Here is a 23123-nt window from a genome sequence, read left to right on the forward strand (position 1 = left end):
GAAGTGTTTTTGCATTGGTTGCGTATGTTATCATTTCCTGTACGAATATGGTTTAGTTGTCAAGGATACTTCCCATGGCCACCCTCAATATAAGGTGTATTTTATGCATCATTTTAAATAGCATTATCTGTCAGTGTGGTTATATGGTGTAGACACTGACGTCTTGCAGCAGGCAAGACAGCTGAAATTGTCTTCATGTAGCTGTTTAGATCTTCCACTAGATGTTTCAAGTTTTTCTGTTCCTACTGATTTATAGGAGAACATAAAAAAGATTGGTTTTTTTTTTTTTGACTTCACCAAATTGGTGTGCAGATTATCTTTCTTCTGGACTTCAATATCTGCATTCAAGATAGAGAGAGACAGATGAGCTGTTCTGCTGAAGTTGTCAATACTGCAGCATAAGTGTAGTTCATCTTACAGGAAGTCTGCACATATATTGCATATACACAGTGCTAATTATCTGCTGGAATATTCTACTCCGTCTAGATTAGATAAATGAAATTGCTTGATCTGTTTCTTAATGCCAGTTCAGAAATATTTATTTGGTATGATAACAGTTGTGGCTCTATTTTGAATATAAGTAAAGCAGCACCACATAGAAATCAAAGCAGTATCCCCATTCGGAGACTGATGATGTAATGATGTTTATTGATATGCATATGTACGAGACTGAGTATGTTTTCTTCAGCTCTTACGACTTAAATATTGCTTATTTGCAGCTATTTTAAAGCCATTGTATTATGGAACTGTATGTTATTGCAGACAGATGAGTACTTAATGAAAAAAATTCTCAAAATACTTTATTTGGATTTGCATTGATGTTATGAAGCTGTTGACCCAGTTTTTACAGGGAGATGCTCTAAAACAAACAATAGCCGGTGTAAGGAATGCCTTTTTAGCTAAAGCTGAACTGCAGCGTGAAGCTGGAGCTAATAATAATGCCATTCCTTTTCCAGCACAACGCCTAAAGGAAATTACTGTTATTATTATTTTTTTTCCAGAGAGATTATTATCGGAGGGCAGAAAGACCTTGTGAGTTACTTCAGGTCTTTTACTACACTGTGATGCCAGAGTCTGGATTTAACAAAACCTTTATAATCATTTGATCTTTTGCACTTGAAATTTTTTTGGAATTCTCTGGAATGTGGAAGTGTAGTTCACGTAGTAATAATTATCTACAGGCAGAGGGATAGAGGAGTAAACATAAAGGTCCAAGAGAATGAAAAAATGGTTGAACAAAATGCCTCATGTAGATAAAATACAAAATAATGACACAGTAGAAATGACTGAAACCTCAACATACAGTAAATTGTAGAAGCTGACCCAGCATCACATATCCCACGAGGAAAAATTTTACACTATGGTTCTGCACTAAAAAATGTTGATATGCTGTATGTTTCACTTCCAGAAGGTAAACACACAAAGAATTGACAACAGTTCTCCTGAGTGATTTTAAGAAATGTTTGTACCAGTTTTGGACTCATTTACCTTGACTGAATGTGAACTCACTTTATATTGCTGTTTTAGCCACAGAATTCTTTCCAGTTTGAGTTTAGGGAAATTCTGCTCATGAGTGGTTATGGTGCTAATGAAAGAGCTGCATTTTGATCTTTTTAACTTTTAATATGGGTAAAGATGTACATGAAGTACAAAATTACTCTCTGAAAATTTCCCAGCTTGAATTTTAGAGGAGAATTTACTTTCAGAATGGGACTATTATTTAAAAATAGTAATAAACTTGGAAATAAATGGTTTTGATTTTTCCTGACTAATAAATAATGTTTTACTAATAATTCTCTTGCAAGATAGGTAATCCCTTCTACACTGATTATTGGGAATAGTGATCCAGCAGAAAATTTATGTTTATGTTTAATTTTAAGTCATATAAGTACTCACTTAAATACTGTTCCATTGTATACCTAAGTATATGCTGACAAAGAAACACTGACTGTGTTCACTTGTACATTTTCAGGTTGGAGAGGACTCTCGTCATGCAGGACCACCAGTTCTACCAAGACCGTCTAGTACATTCAATACAGTCAGCAGAGCTCAGTACCAGGATGTGGTTCCAGTGGGTAAGTCAGCATATGGCCTCTTTGCAGAGAAGTACTCTGTGACTGAATGTGTCACGTCTGTCTTCACTGTTGTGTTTTTCATTTGGTAGGGGTGGGTGGAAGTTACAATTTGTTAGGACTACTGTCTAATCAGTCACTTGCAACCTGTAGGAATAATAACAGAAAGTGTCTATGAGGAATTGAACAATTGATGTAAAAATCCTACTTGTTCTGAGTTTCCTAATCCCACTAGTCTAAGTGGTGACAGGAGGAGCTGAAGCCAGCAGGTTGTGTCCTAATTGGGTATTTCAAGTGATTTTGTAGAACTTCTGGGTATCTCTTTTGGCAAGATTCCATCAAGTGTTAATCAGCTTGGAATTAGTCATTAGCTTAACTTCTGCTCTCAGTTACATACATACAAAGTTACTGATTCCTATGCCACCAAGAAGAGAATTTAGTTTATTGAATCTAACAGCTGTCACATTGTGCTAAATCAAGATAAATTAATCCGATTGACTATAACTGGATCTTTGTACTGTGCCATGTTTACTTGAAAATCTCTGCTAATTTAAATCCTTCCCCTTGCTGTGTTCATGGTGTGCATACACTACAGGCTCAGCAGTAAGTGAATTAGTGAATTAGAATAGAATCATAGAGTCACTGAAGTTGGAAAAGACCTTCAAGCTCATCTGGTCCAACTACCCACCTACCAGCAATACTTCCCCACTAACCATGTCTCTTAGTAGAACATCTAAATGTTTCTTGAGAACTTCCAAGGATGAGGACTCAACCACCTCCCTGGGCAACCCATTCGAGCACCTGACTGCTCTGTGAGAGAAGAAATTTTTTGTAATATGCAATCTGAACCTGCCCTGGTGCAGTTTGAATGCATTCCCTCTAGTCCTATTGCTAGATATGCAGAAGAGGCAGCCCCCTCCACCCCTCACCACAATCTCCTCCAGGTAGTTGCAGTGAGCTATGAAGTTTCTCCCGAGTCTCCTTCTCTTCTCAGACTAAGTAATCCCAGTTCCCTCAGCTGGGATTAGAATATGGGTGTTTCCATTGATTGTTTCATGTTTGAGAATGGATTGAACACCTCCAACATGGAATGTGTCCTAGAATCTCTTTAGAAAAATGAATACATAGCTGAGAGAATACATTTTAAAAGTTCACAAAAATAAAAAGCACTCCTTTCATTATATATGAATTGTTTTTCTCTAATTCTGACTAGCTTTAATCAGCTATTCTTGGAAGGTTCCTGAATGGCTGTAACCTACTTCTGTCTGTTGATAGTTAAGAAACGTAGCCAAATAGGAGTTGACTGTAAGTCAACTGTGGAAATGCTTATACCATCAGAAGTATGTTTAGCTTTGAGTAGTGTTTGTTACATGTTGAAAATGGAAGAGTTTAGTATTTTATTTTCACCTGGTCTTAAAATTCTAAGAATAATATCAAGAATGCATGGATATCACTGAACTATAAGTTCTTTGATCTTTTAATCTCTAACCTTTTATTTCTGTGTTTTTGCTAAGTTATAAAGAAGAAAAGGAGTAATGTTAATCTTTGAGTAATTGAAATTGATGAATATATGTCTAGTCAAAGTCTTGAAAAGCCACTAGCAGATAACGTTACTGTAAGCACACAAAGCTGGATGAATTAAGGTTTGAGAAGGAGCCCGGATATACAGCCATCTGTTAGGATGCACTGCATTTTTGATACTTAGGCAGAATCTTAGTATGAATAACAACAAAAGGCTATTACTTCTCAGAGGAAGAGTTTTAAAATATTCACTTAGTTACCTTACATCCAGCCTGTAAGAGCTTTATAATGTCTGTGGTTATAGTCATCTTGTTTTCTTGCCTAGTTCTGTAGGTCTCAGGTGTCGTACAAATGATGAGATGAATGACATTATATTTACGTCTATAAATAAAGTTCTCAATCTGGTCTATTAGTGCAATCCAGCATCTCCAGAGGGCAGTTCATCACTCTTATACCAGTCACATCTTTCCAAGGGCCTGTAGAGATTACAGTGACACCAAACGGATTGGAAGGGGATGCTGAAGGTAGCTGAAGAAAGAACCTTGTCTACATGGCTGTTAAACACACTGTTATAAAATAAGATATTGGATCCTCCATTGCCCTGACTCATATTTTAATTTATAATAGCAGACTAAGCAATGTCTCGTGCTTTGTGACACTTCACATTTCCTTTTTATGAGTGAGAATGGTTCGGTGCAGTGGAAACTTAAGAACCTTGATTTAATTCTAGCAATGAATACTCTAGTTTGACTTCAGCTAGGAGTGTGATTGTAAAAGGTAATAGAAATTGCTAAAAAAGTTAGCACTGTTAATTAACAGTGGAAAGGATTTGTCATAATCAGATCTCATTCATAATCAGGTGTGTTCCCTGTGATAGCGCTACAAGTAGCCTTACGCAAATAAATATAAATGAATGCAGTACTGCTAAACTAATGACTGTGAAAGTGAAATTTGTGGTCATTGCTCAAAACTAAGAAGGAATGTCATCCTGTCTTTTAGTATGTAGTTGTTTCAGTACAATGTTTTTGTTGGTATTTTCAGCTTACAATGACAAGATTGTTGCATTTCTGCGGCAGCCCAACATCTTTGAAATTCTACAAGAGCGTCAACCAGATCTTACCAGGAATCATTCACTCAGGTATTAAAATTTGGGCAGTCTGCTATTCCCAGTCTAATACAAAATGCTAATCTGAATTAGTTTCTGTCATTAAAGTTGGCAGTGGCACATAACAAATTGTAGAATTTGTAGACAACATATCCATAAAGCTGCAGCTAATACTTCTTTTTTGTATTTCTGTTTAACTCAGTGAAATAACATTTAGGGAAAGAGAAAAAATATACTATTAGAAAATGAAGGGAAAATTAAATAAAAGGCTTCAGGCAAAGGTACCAATCATATGATTTATATCCTAACAGGGGATAAAAGGCATATACTTAAAAACTGTCATTCGGATCACAATTCTCAGTGGTAACTCCTGAGATGTTATTGATTGCATTTATTTGGAGAGCTGCAAACATTAACCCAGAAAATGTTTTTCTGATTTCTGGTGTTGCTAACTGAATACTAAGAAGTCTTTTGAAATTTACCATTCGTTTCTTCAAACTTTTCTATTTGGGCATTGATGTAAATTGGAGTAGGCTCTAGAACTGTCCAGACATCCCTGCCCTGTGCATGATGGGGCCATGCTCACAGACGGGCAGTGTGTTTTAGCTTTGGCTCGGCACTGCGCTGGTGGAACTGTGGGGTTAACATACTGATCATGGTTCTTGATGGATTGAGACCACAGGTTTGATGAAGTGGTTGCTTGACTTTCACTGCCTGTCTTCACAGGGAAACACTGAATTACTACAGCCACCACTGCAAGCATGTACAGCTTGGATGTTCCCCTTTTGACCCTCGAATATGCTGCATATGTAGTGGAAGTTGTCAGGAAAATTTATGTTAGGTTAATTGTTTAAGAATGTCTTCTGTCAAACTGTTTTTAGAGACAGATGGCAAGAAATTTGGCTTGACCTTTTGGATGAAACTTGTGCATGAAATTATGTGCTCCAGAAACACATAGCTTAAACTGCGTGCTGCTGCCAGCGCTCTTGTCTTTAGTCTTTTGTCCTTGTCACTTTCAGTGGGGTAGACGGACCTCTGAGCTGAGCCAGTATCACTGTTCTTATATAGAGCTTTTTTCTGTTTGTTTGTTTTTCTCCTTTAGAATTTTTATTATGTGCATTTGCATTTGGTTTTCTTTTCCATGTTAACAGTGTGTCCAAATTGTATGATCACAGAATCACAGAATGACCAGGATTGGAAGGGACCTCAGTGATCATGAATCTCCAACCCCCTTGCCACATGCAGGGCCACCAACCTCCCTATTTAATACTAGACCGAGCTGACCAGGGCGCCATCCACTCTAGCCTTGAACACTTCTAGGGACGGGACATCCACAACCTCTCTGGGCAGCCTGTTCCAGCACCTCACCACTCTCTCTGTAAAGAACCTTCCCCAGATATCCAACCTAAATCTCCCCTCCCTCAACTTAAAACTAATTTCCCTTGTCCTGCAGTTATCAACCCTTTCAAAGAGTTGATTCTCCTCCTTTTTGTAGGCTCCCTTTAGGTACTGAAAGGCTGCAATTAGATTACCCTGCAGCCTACTCTTCTCCGGGCTGAACAAGCCTAGCTCCCTCAGCCTGTCTTTGTAGGGGAGGTGCTCCAGTCTCCTGATCATCTTTGTGGCTCTCCTTTGGACCCTCTCCAACAGCTCTCTGTCTTTCTTGTACTGGGGGCTCCAGATCTGGACACAGTACTCCAGATGGGGCCTCACAAGAGCAGAGTGGAGGGGAACAATCACCTCCCTGTCCCTGCTGGCCAACCCTCTTCTGACGGAACCCAGAGAGAAGTTCTGTCTTATACTGGTAGGAAATGAATAGGATGTCCTTTCATTTTAGAATACAGGAAAAAACTCTACAGGCTGTGGAGAGAATAATAAATTAATAATATAATAATATAATATAATCCAAATCATTATATTCAATATAGATACTAAAAATCCATAGTGAGATTGCAACAATCCAGAGTGTGTTATGCACAGTGTTAAGGATGCATAGATTCCACAGTAGTGTCCAGATTGGGTCTGGGAGGAGAGTTGAGTACTTTGGTGAAGTAGAGACGGAGAAACAGTGCAGGGGTTTTCTGAAAGATGCGCTAAATGCAACGTCTTTTGAAAATCCCACTTTGGAAATCATAAAAACATTGTAACATATGGCTTACATTTGCATATTTGTACACTGCTTCAAACAGTTCACTTTCTGAATAGTAATATTCTCTCACAGGGCTTGGCCTACTGCTTTGAATTCAGGGCCACTGCTAGTTTTTTTGGTTGCATGTCTGCAGTACCTCAAGCCTTGAATCAGTGAGGGAAACAAGAATGACTCTTCAGAACAAATGAGCTTTTTAGTTGTAATATTTTACTACTCACATGCATATGCTGTGGCATGAGAAAAAATGGTTTCTGAAGTGCAGAAGCATAGCCTAGAGGTCTTTATGATATACCCTGTACTTCTCTTTTTTACTGGGGTGTACATCAGATATTTTGTAACTCTTTTTGGCTTACACAGGGAGAAGATCCAGTTCATCCGGACAGAGGGAACGCCTGGCTTGGTGCGTTTATCCAGTGATGCAGACCTTGTCATGTTACTCAGGTAGGTGCTGCTGCTTTCTGTGCATGTATGGAATATGCTGTGGCAGCTGCTGAAGAGCCTTCTGGACAGTAGTGTGTACCCATTTAGTGAAATAAAGAAAATGCAGGATTTTCATTTCAAACTTTCCTTTGTAGGAAATCAATTATTTGTGTTATTGAAATCAATCATCAGTATAATTAATCTTTAAGAGAAAAGTCAAAGAGTTAGTGCAATCCCACAAAAACTTCATATTCTTTGTATTTTATTTCTCTTCTCCAGGTTTTTGTTTTGTTCTGGTTTTGTTTTTCTAAAAATACCTAAAAAAGGTATGAAAAGTTGTGCTTTGATTTTCTTCCCATTTTAATAATGCCATTGCCTCAAGGATGTATTAATGACAAAATTTTAATTGTGCATCCATTAGTTCCCTAAAATGCTGCATGTTAAACCTCGGAACTGGACTGGGTTATTGCAAGTTTGTGTTCCTGGTCTTTGTGCAGTATTATAGATTTTTTTTCTGGGAAATCATGACTAAGGTTTTTGACCCTTTTCTAATAACAGTACAAATGGAAAAAAAAAAAAAAAAAAGAAAAAAAAAAAAAGAGGGAACACAAATGGAGCAAGTGTATTTTAGTATTGAAAACAAACATCGTATTTCATATCGTCTGATATTTCACAGTATTTAGCAGTAATTATTGCTTTCCACTAAGTTTCAGTGGGAATGGCAGTAATATTCTATGACTCTACAATCCTTAAGTATGCATAGTGGAAATAGGCAAGTCACTAACAAAGAAAACAGATTAAATAGATGCTTATTTTTAGAAAGATACCTTTTATTCATGCAAATAAATGTGTTGCTTTTTAAAATGTGCTTCTATTTACAAGCTTGTTTGAAGAGGAGATAATGTCATATGTGCCGCCACATGCCTTACTTCATCCCAGTTATTGCCAGTCCCCAAGAGGTTCACCAGTGTCCTCACCCCAGAACTCTCCAGGTAAGTTTCTCAGGCACAGAGTCTGTAAAAAACCATTTCTCATACTAAGTAAAGATCAGCTCTAGATCAGTCAAGTCAGTTTTCACACTCCTGCTGCCTTCCCAGAAGTCAAAGAACAGAGACAAATTGTTTGACTGTAATTTTTAGTTTGCTTTCCAAATTCAATTTCATAGCAGCCTAAAATGGAGCATTTGGAAATTATATCCCAACATGTTTCCCTTTGCAGTTCCCAGCTTTTACTTAGATGAGCAGAAGCAGTGAACTTGTAATTGCTGTCATTGTCCACAGCAGTATATTTATAATGATATTTGTAAGATATTGCCACAGAGCCAGTCCCACCATTAAGTTTATGTTATGCTGCATGTAATGACTTCCCACCTTTCTGAAAATCCAAGTTCTGTAGCTCCAGCAACAACAAAGATATAGTCCTATTTTTGAACAAAACTAGCCAGTGTGATTGAATTTAACCATCAAACATGAACCTTTGCCTTGGGCTCACAAGGTGTTCTGCCAGTAAAAAAAGATAGTTATATTCCAGCTTCAGAGTTTGTGATTATTGTTCTGACTTGTAAAAACATGTAAACTTGTTCTTCACTGATGTTAAACAACTAAATGACTGCTAATGCCAAGATCCCATGCCTAGAAAAATAAAAACATGAGATCTAGTAAGTATACACTGAAATTCCACTGTTTGTTGGATAGTAAATAATAACATGTAAAGGCAGATTGTTGTCTCTTAACATGAGGTCAAAAGAGAGCGTCTTGCAGCTGTCTGGAAATGCACACATCAGAATGGAATGAAATTGATGTTTCACATATTAGCTAATTATGTTGCTAATAAAAACTAAACTATTTCAAATTCCATTTCACCTCTGAAGACCAAGTATAGTAATGTGAAATTCACAGATGTCAGTATGGCTTCTCAAGAATACAAAAATCACTACAGTTTATCAGATGTGGCTTAGGATGGCTCCTAAAAATTAGAGAACAAAAATATAGAAAACATTTGGGATGCAACCAATCCTGGGTAGTTCCAGACAATAAGAATATTTCACCAGCGAAGGTGTTGTGGTTTTTATGGGCATTTCCCTGTCCACAGTCATTAGGAGAAAAAGCTATACTTTTTCAGGCAGCCAGACTAAAAGGACATAAAAATGTCCTGAGTGGTAGCTTGTCCTACTGGGCATGGGACCTCATAGGCAAAGGCGAATTTAGAGAAACTATCTTATGATCTTATGATATAACATGTACATTTGATGTTTTGGATGCATAGATGACTTAGCTAGAACTGTTTCCCTCCTTTGCAAAGAAAGTAAGATTGAAAATAAGCATGTTGCACCTTACTTTCAACTGCAAACCTAGCATTCTCTTAAGGAGTAAAAACACTTCTTGTTCTCAGAGTTATAATTTCTTTGTTATTAGTACATGCACCAAAGCATGCTGGGCCAGGTTTCAGTCCAACGAAGTGTGTTTAATCTTCAACATGTGATATTCTCCTCTGTTTGTCTAAGAAGTAGCACGCAGTAAAAGGATGAACAGTGATGGTTTTAGTCTCATCCTCCTTAAAATTGTAATCTCTGTTCTGTTGCATAGAGAAAGATACAGTGACCATTGAATCTCCCTGTTTGTCTGCAAGAGTTGCATGTTTGTCTTGGTGTACAAATGAAGTCCTATATCTTTTTTTGATCAGGAATTATAAATGACCCCTGATTTCTATGGAGGCTCTGTTTTCTCATCAGCTAAACTGGCTGTGCTGTACTGCAAGGGGTTGCATATTAAGGAGCTGTTGTTTAGATCAGTTGCTATCAGTTGTTCTTTCTCTTATGGGGAAGATGAATAATCATGAAGCTGCTCTTTATATCTGTTTTAGAATATAAACACTTTGAAAATCAAATGTGATTATCACATCACTTGCATTTTTTAGCTCTTCCACTAACATCTTTTGTTCTCAAGGCGGAAGTAATCACTATAATTGCCCAGGAATTTCTTGGCATATGCATGTAATTTGTAATGAGAACTTGTCATTGCTGTCAGAATAATGTGCTGCTGATTTCTGAGCCATGAAGTAATGCATTACCAAATTTATGTTCTTTGGTATCTCTTAGCAATAATTTCCTTCAGGGGTTAAGTCTGAAGTAAGCTTTTGTTATTTTTTGGTGACTACATTTTTGTGCCTACTTTGACCCAAAGTGGAATAAACAAATTAGGGAAAAAAAGCCAATAATTAAAAGGCTGTTTATAGTTTCAAATTTCTGTAAGTATTCCAGATAGTTAGCTGAGAGAGTATATGGTTAGAAACCCTTTGCACTCTCAGTAATGTAGGATAACCACTATAGTTTAATCAGCGACCACGATTTGCTTTTCCAGAGGAGTCCTTCGTATTGCCATCGGTGCTCTGAAGATTCTCTGACACTTGCCATGCCTCCCATGTGTTACTCTGAGCCTAGGACAAGTGGCAAGTGTCTGTCTGGTCAGGCAGGTCTTTTGAACACCAGTGAATGGCAGTGTTAATACAGATCTTGCCTGCGCTGTCTGGTCTCTGCAGTGAGACTGACTGTGTGGCTTCCTCCAGCAGCCACTTCCGCAGGATATTCTGCTTGTTTTTCATCTCAGACTCATATATGCTGTGGCTCTGCAAGCAAAGGCTGAAAGGATGCATATTCTCTCTGCCTTATAACCATAAATGTTATCATGTTTTCACTCATAGCGTTTTTGTATTTGCTTAGTTTCATTACAGAATGCCAAAAGAAAACTCATGTGTGAACTGATATCATTTAAAGCACACTCTTCTAAGCTCTTTGTCTGTATTTCTTGTGTCTTGTGGACCTGTTAGTTGATCTCCAATGTATATAAGCAGTTAGCAACCTATGTATATACTGTAAGGTAGGAGAAATTTTTTTAACATGCTCTAGGGTTCTTGGGGGGAATGGCTACACACCCACACAGGGAAGTAATTAATGTAATAAAGAGTAGAGTTTAGAAGATGAAAGTAGCAGGAGTAGGGTTAACTAAGTGCCTCTTTGGCACACTTTCTTGCAATTAAATCAATTGAAGTAATTTATCCAGAGAGCAGTGGAAGTTCTAAAGGTTGTAATATTCAGAATAGATCAAGCAGAACAGTTGATTTGTGTATACTGGACTTATAAATGCAGGAGGTATGCAATATTTTTGGCAAACAGCTCTCTCCCTCAAAAATGAGTTCTCAAAAGTAGACTCACTTGGATGAGCATCACATATGATTCTACAGTTACAAATAAAATGCTCCATGAACTTAAAATTGGTACTGTTTCCATTCTCCCTTGTACTTTCCCAAGGGAAAACTTCCACTAGGGAATTTCCATAAGTTCTTTGGCTTGGTATATTCAACAGCAGCACAGTGGGTGATAATTTTTATACTTCATTTCAGGGGTCTTAGCTTTGCTGAGAATAATAAAAACAGAACAGAGCACAACATGTATCTCGTGAGCCTGAGCTGCTTTGAGGCTGAGGCATTGAGTGTCTTTGGCAAACAAAATCCTTTCCAGTTGATCATGCTATTTTTTTAAATCAGCATTCACCTGGATTTGCTCTTCAAGATGTGCTTTAGAAGGATATTATTGGAAATGAGCAATCAGAAAGTCAGAGCAGATTTGAAGATACACAGCTTTTACTCATTTCTAAGGGTGACTAAACCAAACACATGCCTTTTGCTGTTCAGGAGTCTTTTCAGTAGATGATAGGACATTAATCAGTTCATGCCACTACAGCTCATTCTTTGCTTATTGCTTCCTGCAGGTACTCAGCGTGCCAATGCCCGAGCTCCAGCTCCTTACAAAAGAGATTTTGAAGCCAAGCTGAGAAACTTCTACAGAAAGTTGGAGACTAAAGGATACGGACAAGGCCCAGGGAAATTGAAGTATGTTAAAGAATCTCATGAAACTGGATTTGTAGCTCAGGAAGCTTGCCTTGCCTATCCTTGCACGTCTGCAAGTGTCCTCCTATTACAAGGAATGCAGACGTTATGGTTACCCTTGCACTTCTGGAAATATAAAGCCTGTCATAAGTGATTTAATGACAGCATATGATTCATAGCAGAGGATACAGCAAATTCTGGGCACTTCTTTGCTGTATCAATTCCAACTCCAGTTTTATATGAACAATATTATTAATACAGTGACAAAAAGTGCTTTGGAAAAAGACATGCAGAAGAGGAGGCTTCTGAACTCTTCCATCATAGCAGTTGCTGTGATATAAATAATTATGTTTTCTTCTGGTTTTTTTTTTTTTTCTGTTGGAAAAATGAGGTGTGCTTATCTTTTGTACATAGTTGCCACTATTGTTCATGTGGTCCTCTTTGGTAAAAAGGTGTTCTCTTCTGAGTCCTTTACAAGTCTTTAAAGACTCTTTAAAGAGGACTGGTAAATTATTATTCATTTCCAAGGATCACCTTAGAAAACTGCTGATATTTTTAAGTTCAGCACTCTGAATGTTGGAGTGCTTAGATGAAATCTTTCCTCTTTTGTTTATTTGGTAATCATGTGATGACATACTGACACATTAAGGATCATCATCATCAGAGACACTTTCATAATTTTGTAAATCATCAAGTCTTGTTCCAGGTAAAAAAAAACCTCACATAGTTTAGGCAAGTCAAAATCAACTGTAATGAGAAAGTGCACTTCCTCCCAAACAAGTTCTAATTGTCTCCCTCTACTACGAGAAGCTAGAACTTCTAAAAATCCTTTGTTCTGTTAGAGTTAGGAGTGCATTTCCCCCAAACACTCATTTCTTACATTTTGCAGGAATTTATGCAGAGCTCAGACTTTATGTTAAAGAAATTCCACAATTAAAACGGGGTTTAAGTGGTGATGTTTAGACAGTCCTAAAAAGCTGATGTCAAACATAGTTTTCCTATAATGTAATTAAGTCATAAATGTTTAAAGATTAATCAGTGAAGATTTTGTCATAAATATGTAGGCAAATAGCTGGTATAAGAGAATGGTGTTTGCTACCTGTGAGATCTATTACATTTCTTGCACTTTCTTTTTTCCTGACTCGTTTGCCATCACACTGAGTTTTTTTAAAACAGGAAAGCAGCTTGGCTTTGAACAGTTTTCCCTGGGTTCCCAAGCACATGCTGACGTGCTCTTTTTCTTTCAAACTACAGCTCCAGCAGTTTTCCTACTGCCTGGGTTTTCTTGTTGCACTTGCTGTTTCCTGGCTTCCTCCTCTGCAGGCTAGCACACTGCAACCACTGACTGCTGCATGAGCAGTAAGACCAGCAAGGGCTTTGCAAGATGGCATGTGGAGGGGCAGGTTGCCTCTGTGTGGGGCACATATCCAAGCTTGGGACTGACTGACTGATCAAACACATGCATAAGACAGTATTTGAATGTAAGACAAGCCAAGTTTCAGGAAACTAATTAAACACAGTTCTTTGGCAAAGGATGAAATGTTTAAGTAAGTAGGATTCTTTCACCTCGTATTTCAGATCTTTGTGATGTCTCCTTGATTTCACAATTTTTCTATTAAAAGATACAGAGTGTTTTTATATGTGATGTCTCAATTTGTTTCTTTTATATTTTATTTTATTTTATATTGGATGTCTCAATTAGCTGTTCCTCCTAGTCTTGTCGTCACATCACACCTACACTGGGGATAATGTAGAGGTGTTCAATTCTGAAGTTATCATTTGGTGACTTTCACAAAGCTTTATCTTTTGCCTTGATAAGACTGATTTCTACATAAAGAGTTAGATTCTTGCTTACAGTAAGACTAATTTAGAGGCCTAGCCTTGCAGAAGAATTTTAGACATACTGAAAATGCTCATTTCAGGATTTTTCCCACTGTGTTCTTAATGTAAGAAAAAAATAGGGTGGAAAAATCAAAACAACACTTATTTGTACAAGACATATTTCTGAAATGTTCAGTAGATGCTTCCAGGTTCTAACAGACAGAAGCTGCCTGGTGTGGATCAAATTCTCCAGCAAAATGGGTGTCAGGGCTGTAGTCATCCTGTACCTTGTAGTGTAAGTAGATATTTCCAAATATAGTTCATATTCATGAATTACTGTTTCAATATTGTTTTGCTTTTCAGATTAATAATCAGGAGAGATCACTTGCTTGAAGATGCCTTCAACCAGATTATGGGTTACTCAAGAAAAGACTTGCAGAGAAATAAACTCTATGTCACATTTGTTGGGGAAGAAGGGTAAGTAGAACAGGGAAGTAAATGTAATCTCAAAACTGTCTTGCAGCTGTGCTGTTTTGCTGAAGTTTTTGTGGTCTAGAGTGAAAAGAGGAAGGACTGTGGTCAGGAAATGCCACATTTACAAGCCTAGAACATACAGCTGTTCAGGATGACTGTTTTAGGCTTTGTGAAATGTAATGCATCCTGTCTTTGCAGAAGTAATACATGTGTTTATGTGAATTTTCACAATAGTTAGTGTGTGGTGTAGAGTGTTGCTGGGAAAGCAAAGAGAAAAACAAACTGCTTTTTTCTGTTATTCATATTTCTTTTCTGTCAGTGCTGTTATTGTATCTCTAGTGCCTGTTAAAAGACAGCTGCCATTTGCTGGAGAGGGAATGCTTCCAGAACAGGCTAGATGCTTAATCCCTAACTGCTTTCTAAGGCAGAGGGATCTGAAAGCCCTCAGTGCTGCAGGAGGCTCTCATAGTCTCTCTAGGCCAGGGCCTGCTTCACAGATCAAAGCAACTAGGCTGTTACCAGTTGTCAAATCAACACAGATTTTCCTGACATTACCAAGTCACTTCAGAGAATGCTCAGTCCATGTCTGATGAAAATCTGATGTCTTATAGATTGTGAGGTGCACGTTACTGGGCAAGATGTGGTCAGGTTTTCTTTGCAAGTGTAAGTGGAACAACATAGTAATTACATGAGTTTTTCTGAAGAAATTGAAAATTTTGTTCTCTGATATGTAGGAAACTGCAGCACACATCTCTTGGACTGCTGTAGTATGCATGATTGCCATGCAATGTGCAAGTCTATTTTTAAAATAGCTAAGTTGTTATAGAGACATCTCATACAAGATTAGATTACTTTGAAAGCTGTTTAAAGTTTACTCTGAGCTACTTACTGCTAATAAAGACCTGGTGAAGTCTTAAAATGTTGACAGCTGAGAGCCAAGTGTGGACTTGTTCATATAAATAATATCACTGTGCTGTCTGAGGAAAAACTCAGAACTGGAATGACAAGGCTGATGCAGGATGAGATTACAGTGTATTGACAGAGCAGGGTGGGGATGCAGCAACGAGGTCTGTCTTACAAAGCCCTACTGGCCTTCACTTTTGCAGCTGCAGCCTCAACTCAGATTTAAAAATGAAAGGGAAAATTTGAAAATCATACATGAGATAGAGATTGATCCAGATAGACTGTCTCCCTTCATCAGACATCAGGCTTTTGCATTGCATCACTTAGTACAGCGAGGTGAAGAGTGACCTAGAAGTGGAGGTGACACAGTTTCCACTATATCTAGCTGTAAACAAGACTCTGTTCTTAATGGAAAAGAATGAGTTAATGGAGTAAATTAAAATGAGGTCAATTCTCTATTTACAAATCTGTGTTGTGAATGAAGAAAGGATATGAGCAAACAGTACTGTTTCATCAGAGATGGTGCAAGGATGTGTATCACATTGAACTATTCATTTGGCTAGGTGTAGAAAGACAGGTCAGGGTGGAGGAGAGGAGGAAAAATACTGGAGGTGGATCTTTTCCTATTTGTTTCTCCTTTTTTTGAAGAAAATTCATTGGAAGTTTGCTGTTGCATTGCTTCTCCTCTTGGTAGAGAGGTGTAAGACTAAAAGCAATGGGAAATGCAATTTTCACATTAAAACAATCTGAGAAACTTTTGTTGATGTATATGTTAGTGAGTACCACAGGCACAGTTAATTGCCATTCATACAATTTTTTGTAAATCTCATAATGTTTAGTATTTTCCTTGAACCTTCAGTTTCTACAGTCATGTAACTGCGATGCCAGTTTAATGTTTTTTGTATTCATACTTTATTTGGGGGAAGTGAAGAAAATTTTAATGCAAAGAATGTGATTTCTTAAAGTTATTTTTCCTAAGTTCTGTGAACTATTAGCAGAAGCTGGTTTGTGTTTATAGTGATAAATCTGAAATATTAATGGCGCTTCCCAGGAGACATGAGTCACGTTGCCAACAACATATTTCTCTGCTCCTGAATACCCAAATACCCTACAGTTGCAGCTGCTGTGCGGTTGCATACCTCTTGTATGAAGTTTTCTCACCCTTGTGCCAAGCCTTTAATTGTGGGATAAATCTGACTGACAGTGCAGGACTCTCTTGATTGATTTATTTAGCATGACTCACAGTAACACCATGTACAAAGGGAGCTGTATGCAATGGTTGATAGTCAGGCACACAGTTTTTGTTCCATCTTCAGTTTTCACAGTGAGTCTCATTATCCCAGAAGTTTGTAAGAGTCTTCCAGACAACCTTTCTTGATCTGCTATTTGTGCCAAGATTAAGATCAGACACTGTCCATGATATCAAACTGTTATTTTTTCCTGCAAATTGAGGATGGAATCTGCCCTCCTTGCCAGGGTGAGAATCTGTTTCAGTACTTTGCTTCTGAAGCTTAGCAGAAGCTAAGTGCTTCCAAATGACTGAAGGGAAAATATTTTTCCTTCAACACAAGAAAGAGGCTTTGTCCTTAACTTGATAATGGTACCTAGCTCTCATTCTCCTGACAACGTCATCCTCAGAAAGAACTCTCATCTTCTGTTAAAGTTCATGAGCCAAAACATTAGTAGCAAGGTCCTTTGTGAAACCTGACTTTCTCTATGATGCTTTTGTTTGTGTGTTGTCTTAGTACTAAAGCAAGACCTTCATAAAAGTCAAGTATGAAATTTTCAAGCTATCGAAAATCTGTTTATTAGGACTATATTAATCTTTCTCCCCACAGGGAAACCTCTGGTTTTCTTCCTCCAAGAAAGCATTAACTTCATACTTAACTCATTTTACTGGTGACCTGCAACATAATGTCAAAACTCAGTCTTGGTGCTTTGTCAGCAGTGAGTTTGTTTATGACACAAGAAGAGGTTTAGATTCCTTGTTCATTAGTGCTGGAATCTTGGAATAGCAAAAAAAACCCAAAACAAAACAAAAAAACCCCAAAAACAACAAAAACAAAGGAAATAGGTTCTCCAAAAGACATTTAAGTGCACTTAACTTTGGAAGACAGACAAGAAAAAATTTAGACCAAGAAAGAGAAATCACTTAATATCAATTGCTAGGAAAAACAGAAATATTTTCCTTCAACTGTCCTACTGTTGTAAGTCTGCATGGGCAAAATACAGCCGTTTTCTATTTTCATTCTTAATTTTTCAGATGCAGAGGGGTTCAATGTTGCCTCTTTTCATGTTTCTTCTCCCTCCCCTCAGACACTTCTTGCCTTCACCTCTATTTATTTGATTATATTCTCATGGCAAAAACAACAACAACAACAACAACAACAACAAAAGCATTACAGCTAGAGCCAAAAATTTTGATGTAGTGCATTTCCTTCCAGTCCTCCAAGTCATTGCTTTTCAGAGGATCCTCACAAGAACTTCACATCCCTTGGCATTAAGCAATCTGTTGGATAAGGGTTCTGGTTAAAATCTTAGGAAATTTTAATGGAAAATGTACTGTAAGGAATGTAAATTCAAAAGAGTGTTTCTTTGCTCACAATAAACACTGCATAGTAATGTCAAGTTTCTTTTTAAAGGTTGGACTACAGTGGACCTTCAAGGGAATTTTTTTTCCTGGTGTCTAGAGAGCTCTTCAATCCATATTATGGTTTATTTGAATATTCAGCCAACGATACCTATACAGTACAAATAAGTCCCATGTCTGCTTTTGTAGACAATCACCATGAGTGGTAAGAACTATTTTTTTTTCTTTGCTTTTCAGATATCTTTGTCTTTTCTGCTGTTCCCATTTGCAGAGAATGCTTATATTTGCTCAGATGTATAGAACGTAGTTTGATCTTTTTAACCAGCAGCAAAGTAATTGCATTTCTATAGAATTTCCTCATTCTGTTTTCTCTCGTGGTGGTTTTAAATGATCCTATTTCTCACAAGGTCAGCAAAAGTGTGGTTTGGAACATGTATTGTGGGATTATCTCACAGCACAACATTCTGTGTTTTTTGTACTTCAGCAGACAGTCACTTCATGAAATCAAAATTAACTCCTTGTGCATTAAAAAATGCATGAGATTTTGGCTTGTTGTCAACTAAGAATATTAAGAGAGATTTCAAGCAGGTGTTGCTCTATATTTGTTTATCTGCTGGAGGTATCTTAATTAAAGGGGAAGACTGATGGTTACATAGCTCTTAAGCAAAGACTGTACTATGTACACCCATACTTCTAAAATAGTTGGCAAGGATTTTTTAATCTCTTTTTCACACTCATAAGACAGTTCAAATTCATGACATCTCTGAAAGTTTATGAACATTTTCTGTGAATATCAACAGACAGTTCTGTCATGTAAGCAGAATACAGTAATAATGGAGTGGCAACTGCTCATCTGTGTAGGACAGAGAGGTGCACTGGGCACTTATTTGCTGGAAACCATCTGTGAAGAGTGAATATCTGAGAAGAATCTCATTAATAGTTTTTAAAATAAATAGAAAGCTAAACGTTGACTGTGTCCAGTAAGTTGAAACAGCCTTCCTGTTGAACTCCAATATGGCAGCATGTGAGAAAAGCAGAACAATTGGATGTTAGGAAGCTTCTGCCAGCACTCTGGATTCATCCCTGGCTTCTGCAATGAGGGACCAGAGACCTTGTCTGGGATGATGGAAGTGTCACCCCGCTCTTTCCCTCTTGGGCACGCTGGTGCCAGTGACAGCGCTGCTCTTGTACAGCCTCAGGGGATTTGGAGTGCATCTGTGACAAGCAGTTATATGCAGAAGGAGAAAGCTCTGTGTCACATCTTGCAGAGCTTCTGTACAGGCAGGCATAATAAAACCCTAATCTTTCAAAGTAAAATATGGCTCAGCAAGCATAAATTTTAAGAAAAAATGAACGTCTCAACTTAAATCTAGTTCCAAACATCTGTAGGATTTTTCATAATAGATCATAATTCTCACAAGCAGATTTGCCAAGACGCTCCTGTTCTGATGTTATGACCTCAAATCTATCAAACTCACCCCAGCCATCCTTATATACCCAAAATGAAGACAAGAAGAAACAGAGAGGGAAAATGAATGTAATCACATTGACATGAGGCTCTGAGATAAAAAAAAAATAAAAACAAATGAAGTAAAATAAAAAGCTTCTAGCCACTGTTTGTGAAAACACATGCAGAGGTCTATAGTCACCAGTCAGAAGAGGGAGCAAAATGCCGCTGTATGCAGAAACACAGTGATGAGTGTCAGTCTGGGGAAGTGCAGGAACCTTCAGCCGCTCGATGGCACAAGAACAATTTAATCACAGACAAGCTATGTAAAGAAAATGAACATTTTGTAAGATACATAAAAATATGCTATGCTTATAAATAGCATGGTCTGGCAGAGGCTAAGTATGGATTGGGTTAAGTATGGATTTGACATTTCTGAGAAGCTACAACTTAGATATCTGAGGGATTTTCCGCACTCTGCAAACTTGGTTTTTTTTTTCTTTTTTCTGTGCTCTTTTGGGAACATAAAAGAAACAGAAAAAAAGAAAAAACCACCGCAATTTAGCCATAGCTATCTGACTTGAAAATGCTGTTTGGATGTATAAACAAGTTTTGATGACAGAGCAGTATACAAACCACAAAGTCTCAGTACAGTGACTGTAACTCTTTGTTTTCTAGGTTCAGGTTTAGTGGTCGAATCCTTGGTCTTGCTCTGATACACCAATATTTGCTAGATGCCTTCTTTACACGACCCTTTTATAAAGCCCTCCTCCGAATGTGAGTAGAATTGTTCTGTCTCCTTTTTGGTTTGCTTCCTTGCCCGTGGACAGTAGCATTTTGTGCATGGATATCTTATCCTCAAAATGACAGGCCTTTACGTATTATTCAGTCATTTCATTTTAATCCAGCATTTTTTTAAAAGGTTACTTGTTGCTGATTATGGTGTTAGCCTGCTACCTAATAACTTGGAATGCTCTTCATACTAATTTCATGCTGATCTGTATGATTTGTTTAAACTGTACTATCAGCTTTCTTAACAAAATCCTACATTTGAGCTAGTAGAATGAAATGCTGTGGTTTTGTTCTAGATATTAATAGAGATGTTATTCATTTGTCTAGTAATGACTCATAAGATAGGATATGAATCACTTCTTAACTTTGCAAGACTTGAATTCTCTGATTGCAGGCAGTCTCCCATTTTGAGGAGCTTTACTTTGATATGCTTCAGACTGGATTTTCACAACTGCTACTGTTGTTCTGGCTTAAAAAATGTGAGCTGCACTTGCCTGGGATGTCTGGAAGTTAAGGCATAATGAAATTAAGGCACTTCGGTTTTTGTCCTCAGTTTCAAAACTGTTATGGAGAAGGCTGGAAGGTTATCATAGAATCATAGAATCTTTTGAGTTGGAAGGGACACTTAAAAGTCATTTGGTCCAAATCCCCTGCAAAGAACAGGGACACCTGCACTAGATAAGGTTGCTCAGAGCCTCGTCCAGCCTGACATAGAATGTCTGCAAGGATGGTGCATGTTTCTTCAAAACATCATATATTTTACTAGTAAGGGGTAATGCATCCACTCCTATTGCATGTAAATTTTTGAAGTTCCTATATGCTAACAGTCTCATTTTAAAGAGGATGAGGTCTTGCCCCCGATGAACTTTAATAACAATATTGTATAACTACCAAGTTAAATTAATTGTTTAACTTTCTGGTTCTTTGGGCAGGTAAGTGTAAGATGATGATGTGACTACTTTTGTATGCAGCCTATTTTGTGCGATCTCCCCATCACAGTCACAGATCTTTTCTTTCCTCAGAGCTTAGGAGCCATCCAAACCATCTCTGCAGATGGAGCATTGTGCCCAACCCATCTGCTTTGAAATAGGGTCTGTTACTGCAGGGTGTCACTTCAAGTGCATTTGAGCGTCCAATAAAAAAAGTACAGGACTTCTTGCTGACTTTTTGCATGCCCAAAAATGGTAGCAGGCAAGAAACCCTACAGATGAAAAGCAGCTTACATGTGATTAGCCCCAGTGTGCTATTTCACAGCACAAGTTATTATCCAGAATTAAGAAGAATTTGCTACTCCAGTTTTAAGTACTATTAGAAGCTCGTGTGTTCAAATCTTGGAGAAGCAACTGTTAAAGATAGCAAGGGCAGTTGGCTTACAGGTTGGATTTGTAAAAGAAGGACCAGGCGTGGGGAAATATGGCAGAAGTTAAAGAAACAAATAAGGCTGTTTTTGTGATAAGAAGACGATGTCTTTACAGAAAATATGAGATGGGCTCACTTTAAGCTTGAAAAGCAAGTGAATCAATTTTGGGGCTTTGTTAATGCGTAATATAGAGTTATACAGTAGCTGCTATTGTTAGGTAAATAAAGGGATTTGAAATAGCATCTTCTTTATTCTGTTCATGTTTCTCACAGCTGACGTTAGCCTCAGTCTGTTTTGCAGGACTGCTCTGAGTTTTGCTGCTGAACACACATTACTGCTGTCATCTGTATTTGTGTGTTTTGTTTTTGTTTATGTTAGACTCTGTGATTTGAGTGACTTGGAATACCTTGATGAGGAGTTTCATCAGAGTTTGCAGTGGATGAAAGACAATGATATACATGATATCCTGGATCTCACATTTACTGTAAATGAAGAAGTTTTTGGGCAGGTGTGCAAGATTCCTAATTTCTTTTTCTTTCTTCTCTGTGTTCTACTGCTGGATAAGCACTTATGTAAACAGAAAAATGGCTGTCATTCCATGCTGATTTGAACTTCTTTTTATGAAGTTCTGTTTGATGAAAATGATGTTGAAATTTTGGGAGTAGTTACTGTTTTTTATTTTCTGGAAACTATCTGAAATATCAACATTTTGGATTGCTCTGCTGGAGGTAGTTTCTGTGAATTTAATTGCAGTAGAGTTAGCATTCAATTGGAACACCTTCGTTAGGACATTATTTAGAGACTTTCCTACTTTAATCTTTGTAAAGATTTTTTTTTTCTTTTGAGCTTCTTCTGATGTTGCACTAAATATAATTTAATAAAAACAAACAGAAAGATTTATTTTGTGTTCTCTTGTTTCACGTATTCCAATTTGCTAAGGTGAATCTTCACTAATGCTTTTCAGCAATTATTCAACTTAAAGGTTTAAATTGTTGTAAATGTTTCTTTTATCTTAATAATGCTGTGATTGTTTTCTTCTAAGATCACAGAACGGGAATTAAAGCCAGGGGGTGCCAACATTCCAGTCACAGAAAAAAACAAGAAAGAATATATAGAAAGAATGGTAAAATGGAGAATTGAGAGAGGAGTTGTACAACAGACAGAAAGTCTAGTTCGTGGTTTCTATGAGGTAAAAAAAAAAAAATCTTAGCTGGAATTTACTTTCTTTTTTATTCTCCCTAAATATTTTTCTCCTCATATACATTTCTCAAATAAGTAGTCCCAAAACACTGGTGCATTTATAATCAGAAGTGCCCTTACAGTATCTGTGTGTGTGTGCAAAAATCAGTGCTAGTCACTGACTTAAACTCTATGGTTCTTAAAACTGGGAGATACTTTTGATCATTGTTTATATGATTAGCAGTGCTAAAGTGAGCAGTCTCTTTCTGCTTTGTGGTTTTTAGTGTATACTATACTCAGCATATCACAGCTGAGTGTATTTCAAGTCATCTATATCTTACCTTCCTTATCACAAGCAATTAAATTGGATTATTGAACTCTGTTTGTCCTGAAATCATTCACTATT

The 23123-nt window shown here is 37.5% G+C and overlaps 1 protein-coding gene across 3 annotated transcripts in view; it reads left to right on the forward strand.

The window, feature by feature from the left end:
- The window catches only part of HECW2 (HECT, C2 and WW domain containing E3 ubiquitin protein ligase 2), a 176624-nt gene that overhangs the window by 136461 nt on the left and 17040 nt on the right, over window positions 1-23123 (forward strand). For all 3 annotated transcript variants that reach the window (XM_048952762.1, XM_048952761.1, XM_048952763.1), the window contains 10 exons: window positions 1973-2075; window positions 4635-4731; window positions 7205-7288; window positions 8150-8259; window positions 12034-12154; window positions 14336-14449; window positions 17992-18144; window positions 20065-20163; window positions 21917-22046; window positions 22581-22727. In XM_048952762.1, coding sequence (XP_048808719.1) covers window positions 1973-2075; window positions 4635-4731; window positions 7205-7288; window positions 8150-8259; window positions 12034-12154; window positions 14336-14449; window positions 17992-18144; window positions 20065-20163; window positions 21917-22046; window positions 22581-22727 — 1158 coding nt within the window. The remainder of the gene's footprint in view (window positions 1-1972; window positions 2076-4634; window positions 4732-7204; window positions 7289-8149; window positions 8260-12033; window positions 12155-14335; window positions 14450-17991; window positions 18145-20064; window positions 20164-21916; window positions 22047-22580; window positions 22728-23123) is intronic.

This window comes from Lagopus muta, chromosome 8, assembly GCF_023343835.1.
Source record: "Lagopus muta isolate bLagMut1 chromosome 8, bLagMut1 primary, whole genome shotgun sequence".
In the NCBI taxonomy this organism is placed as follows: domain Eukaryota; kingdom Metazoa; phylum Chordata; class Aves; order Galliformes; family Phasianidae; genus Lagopus; species Lagopus muta.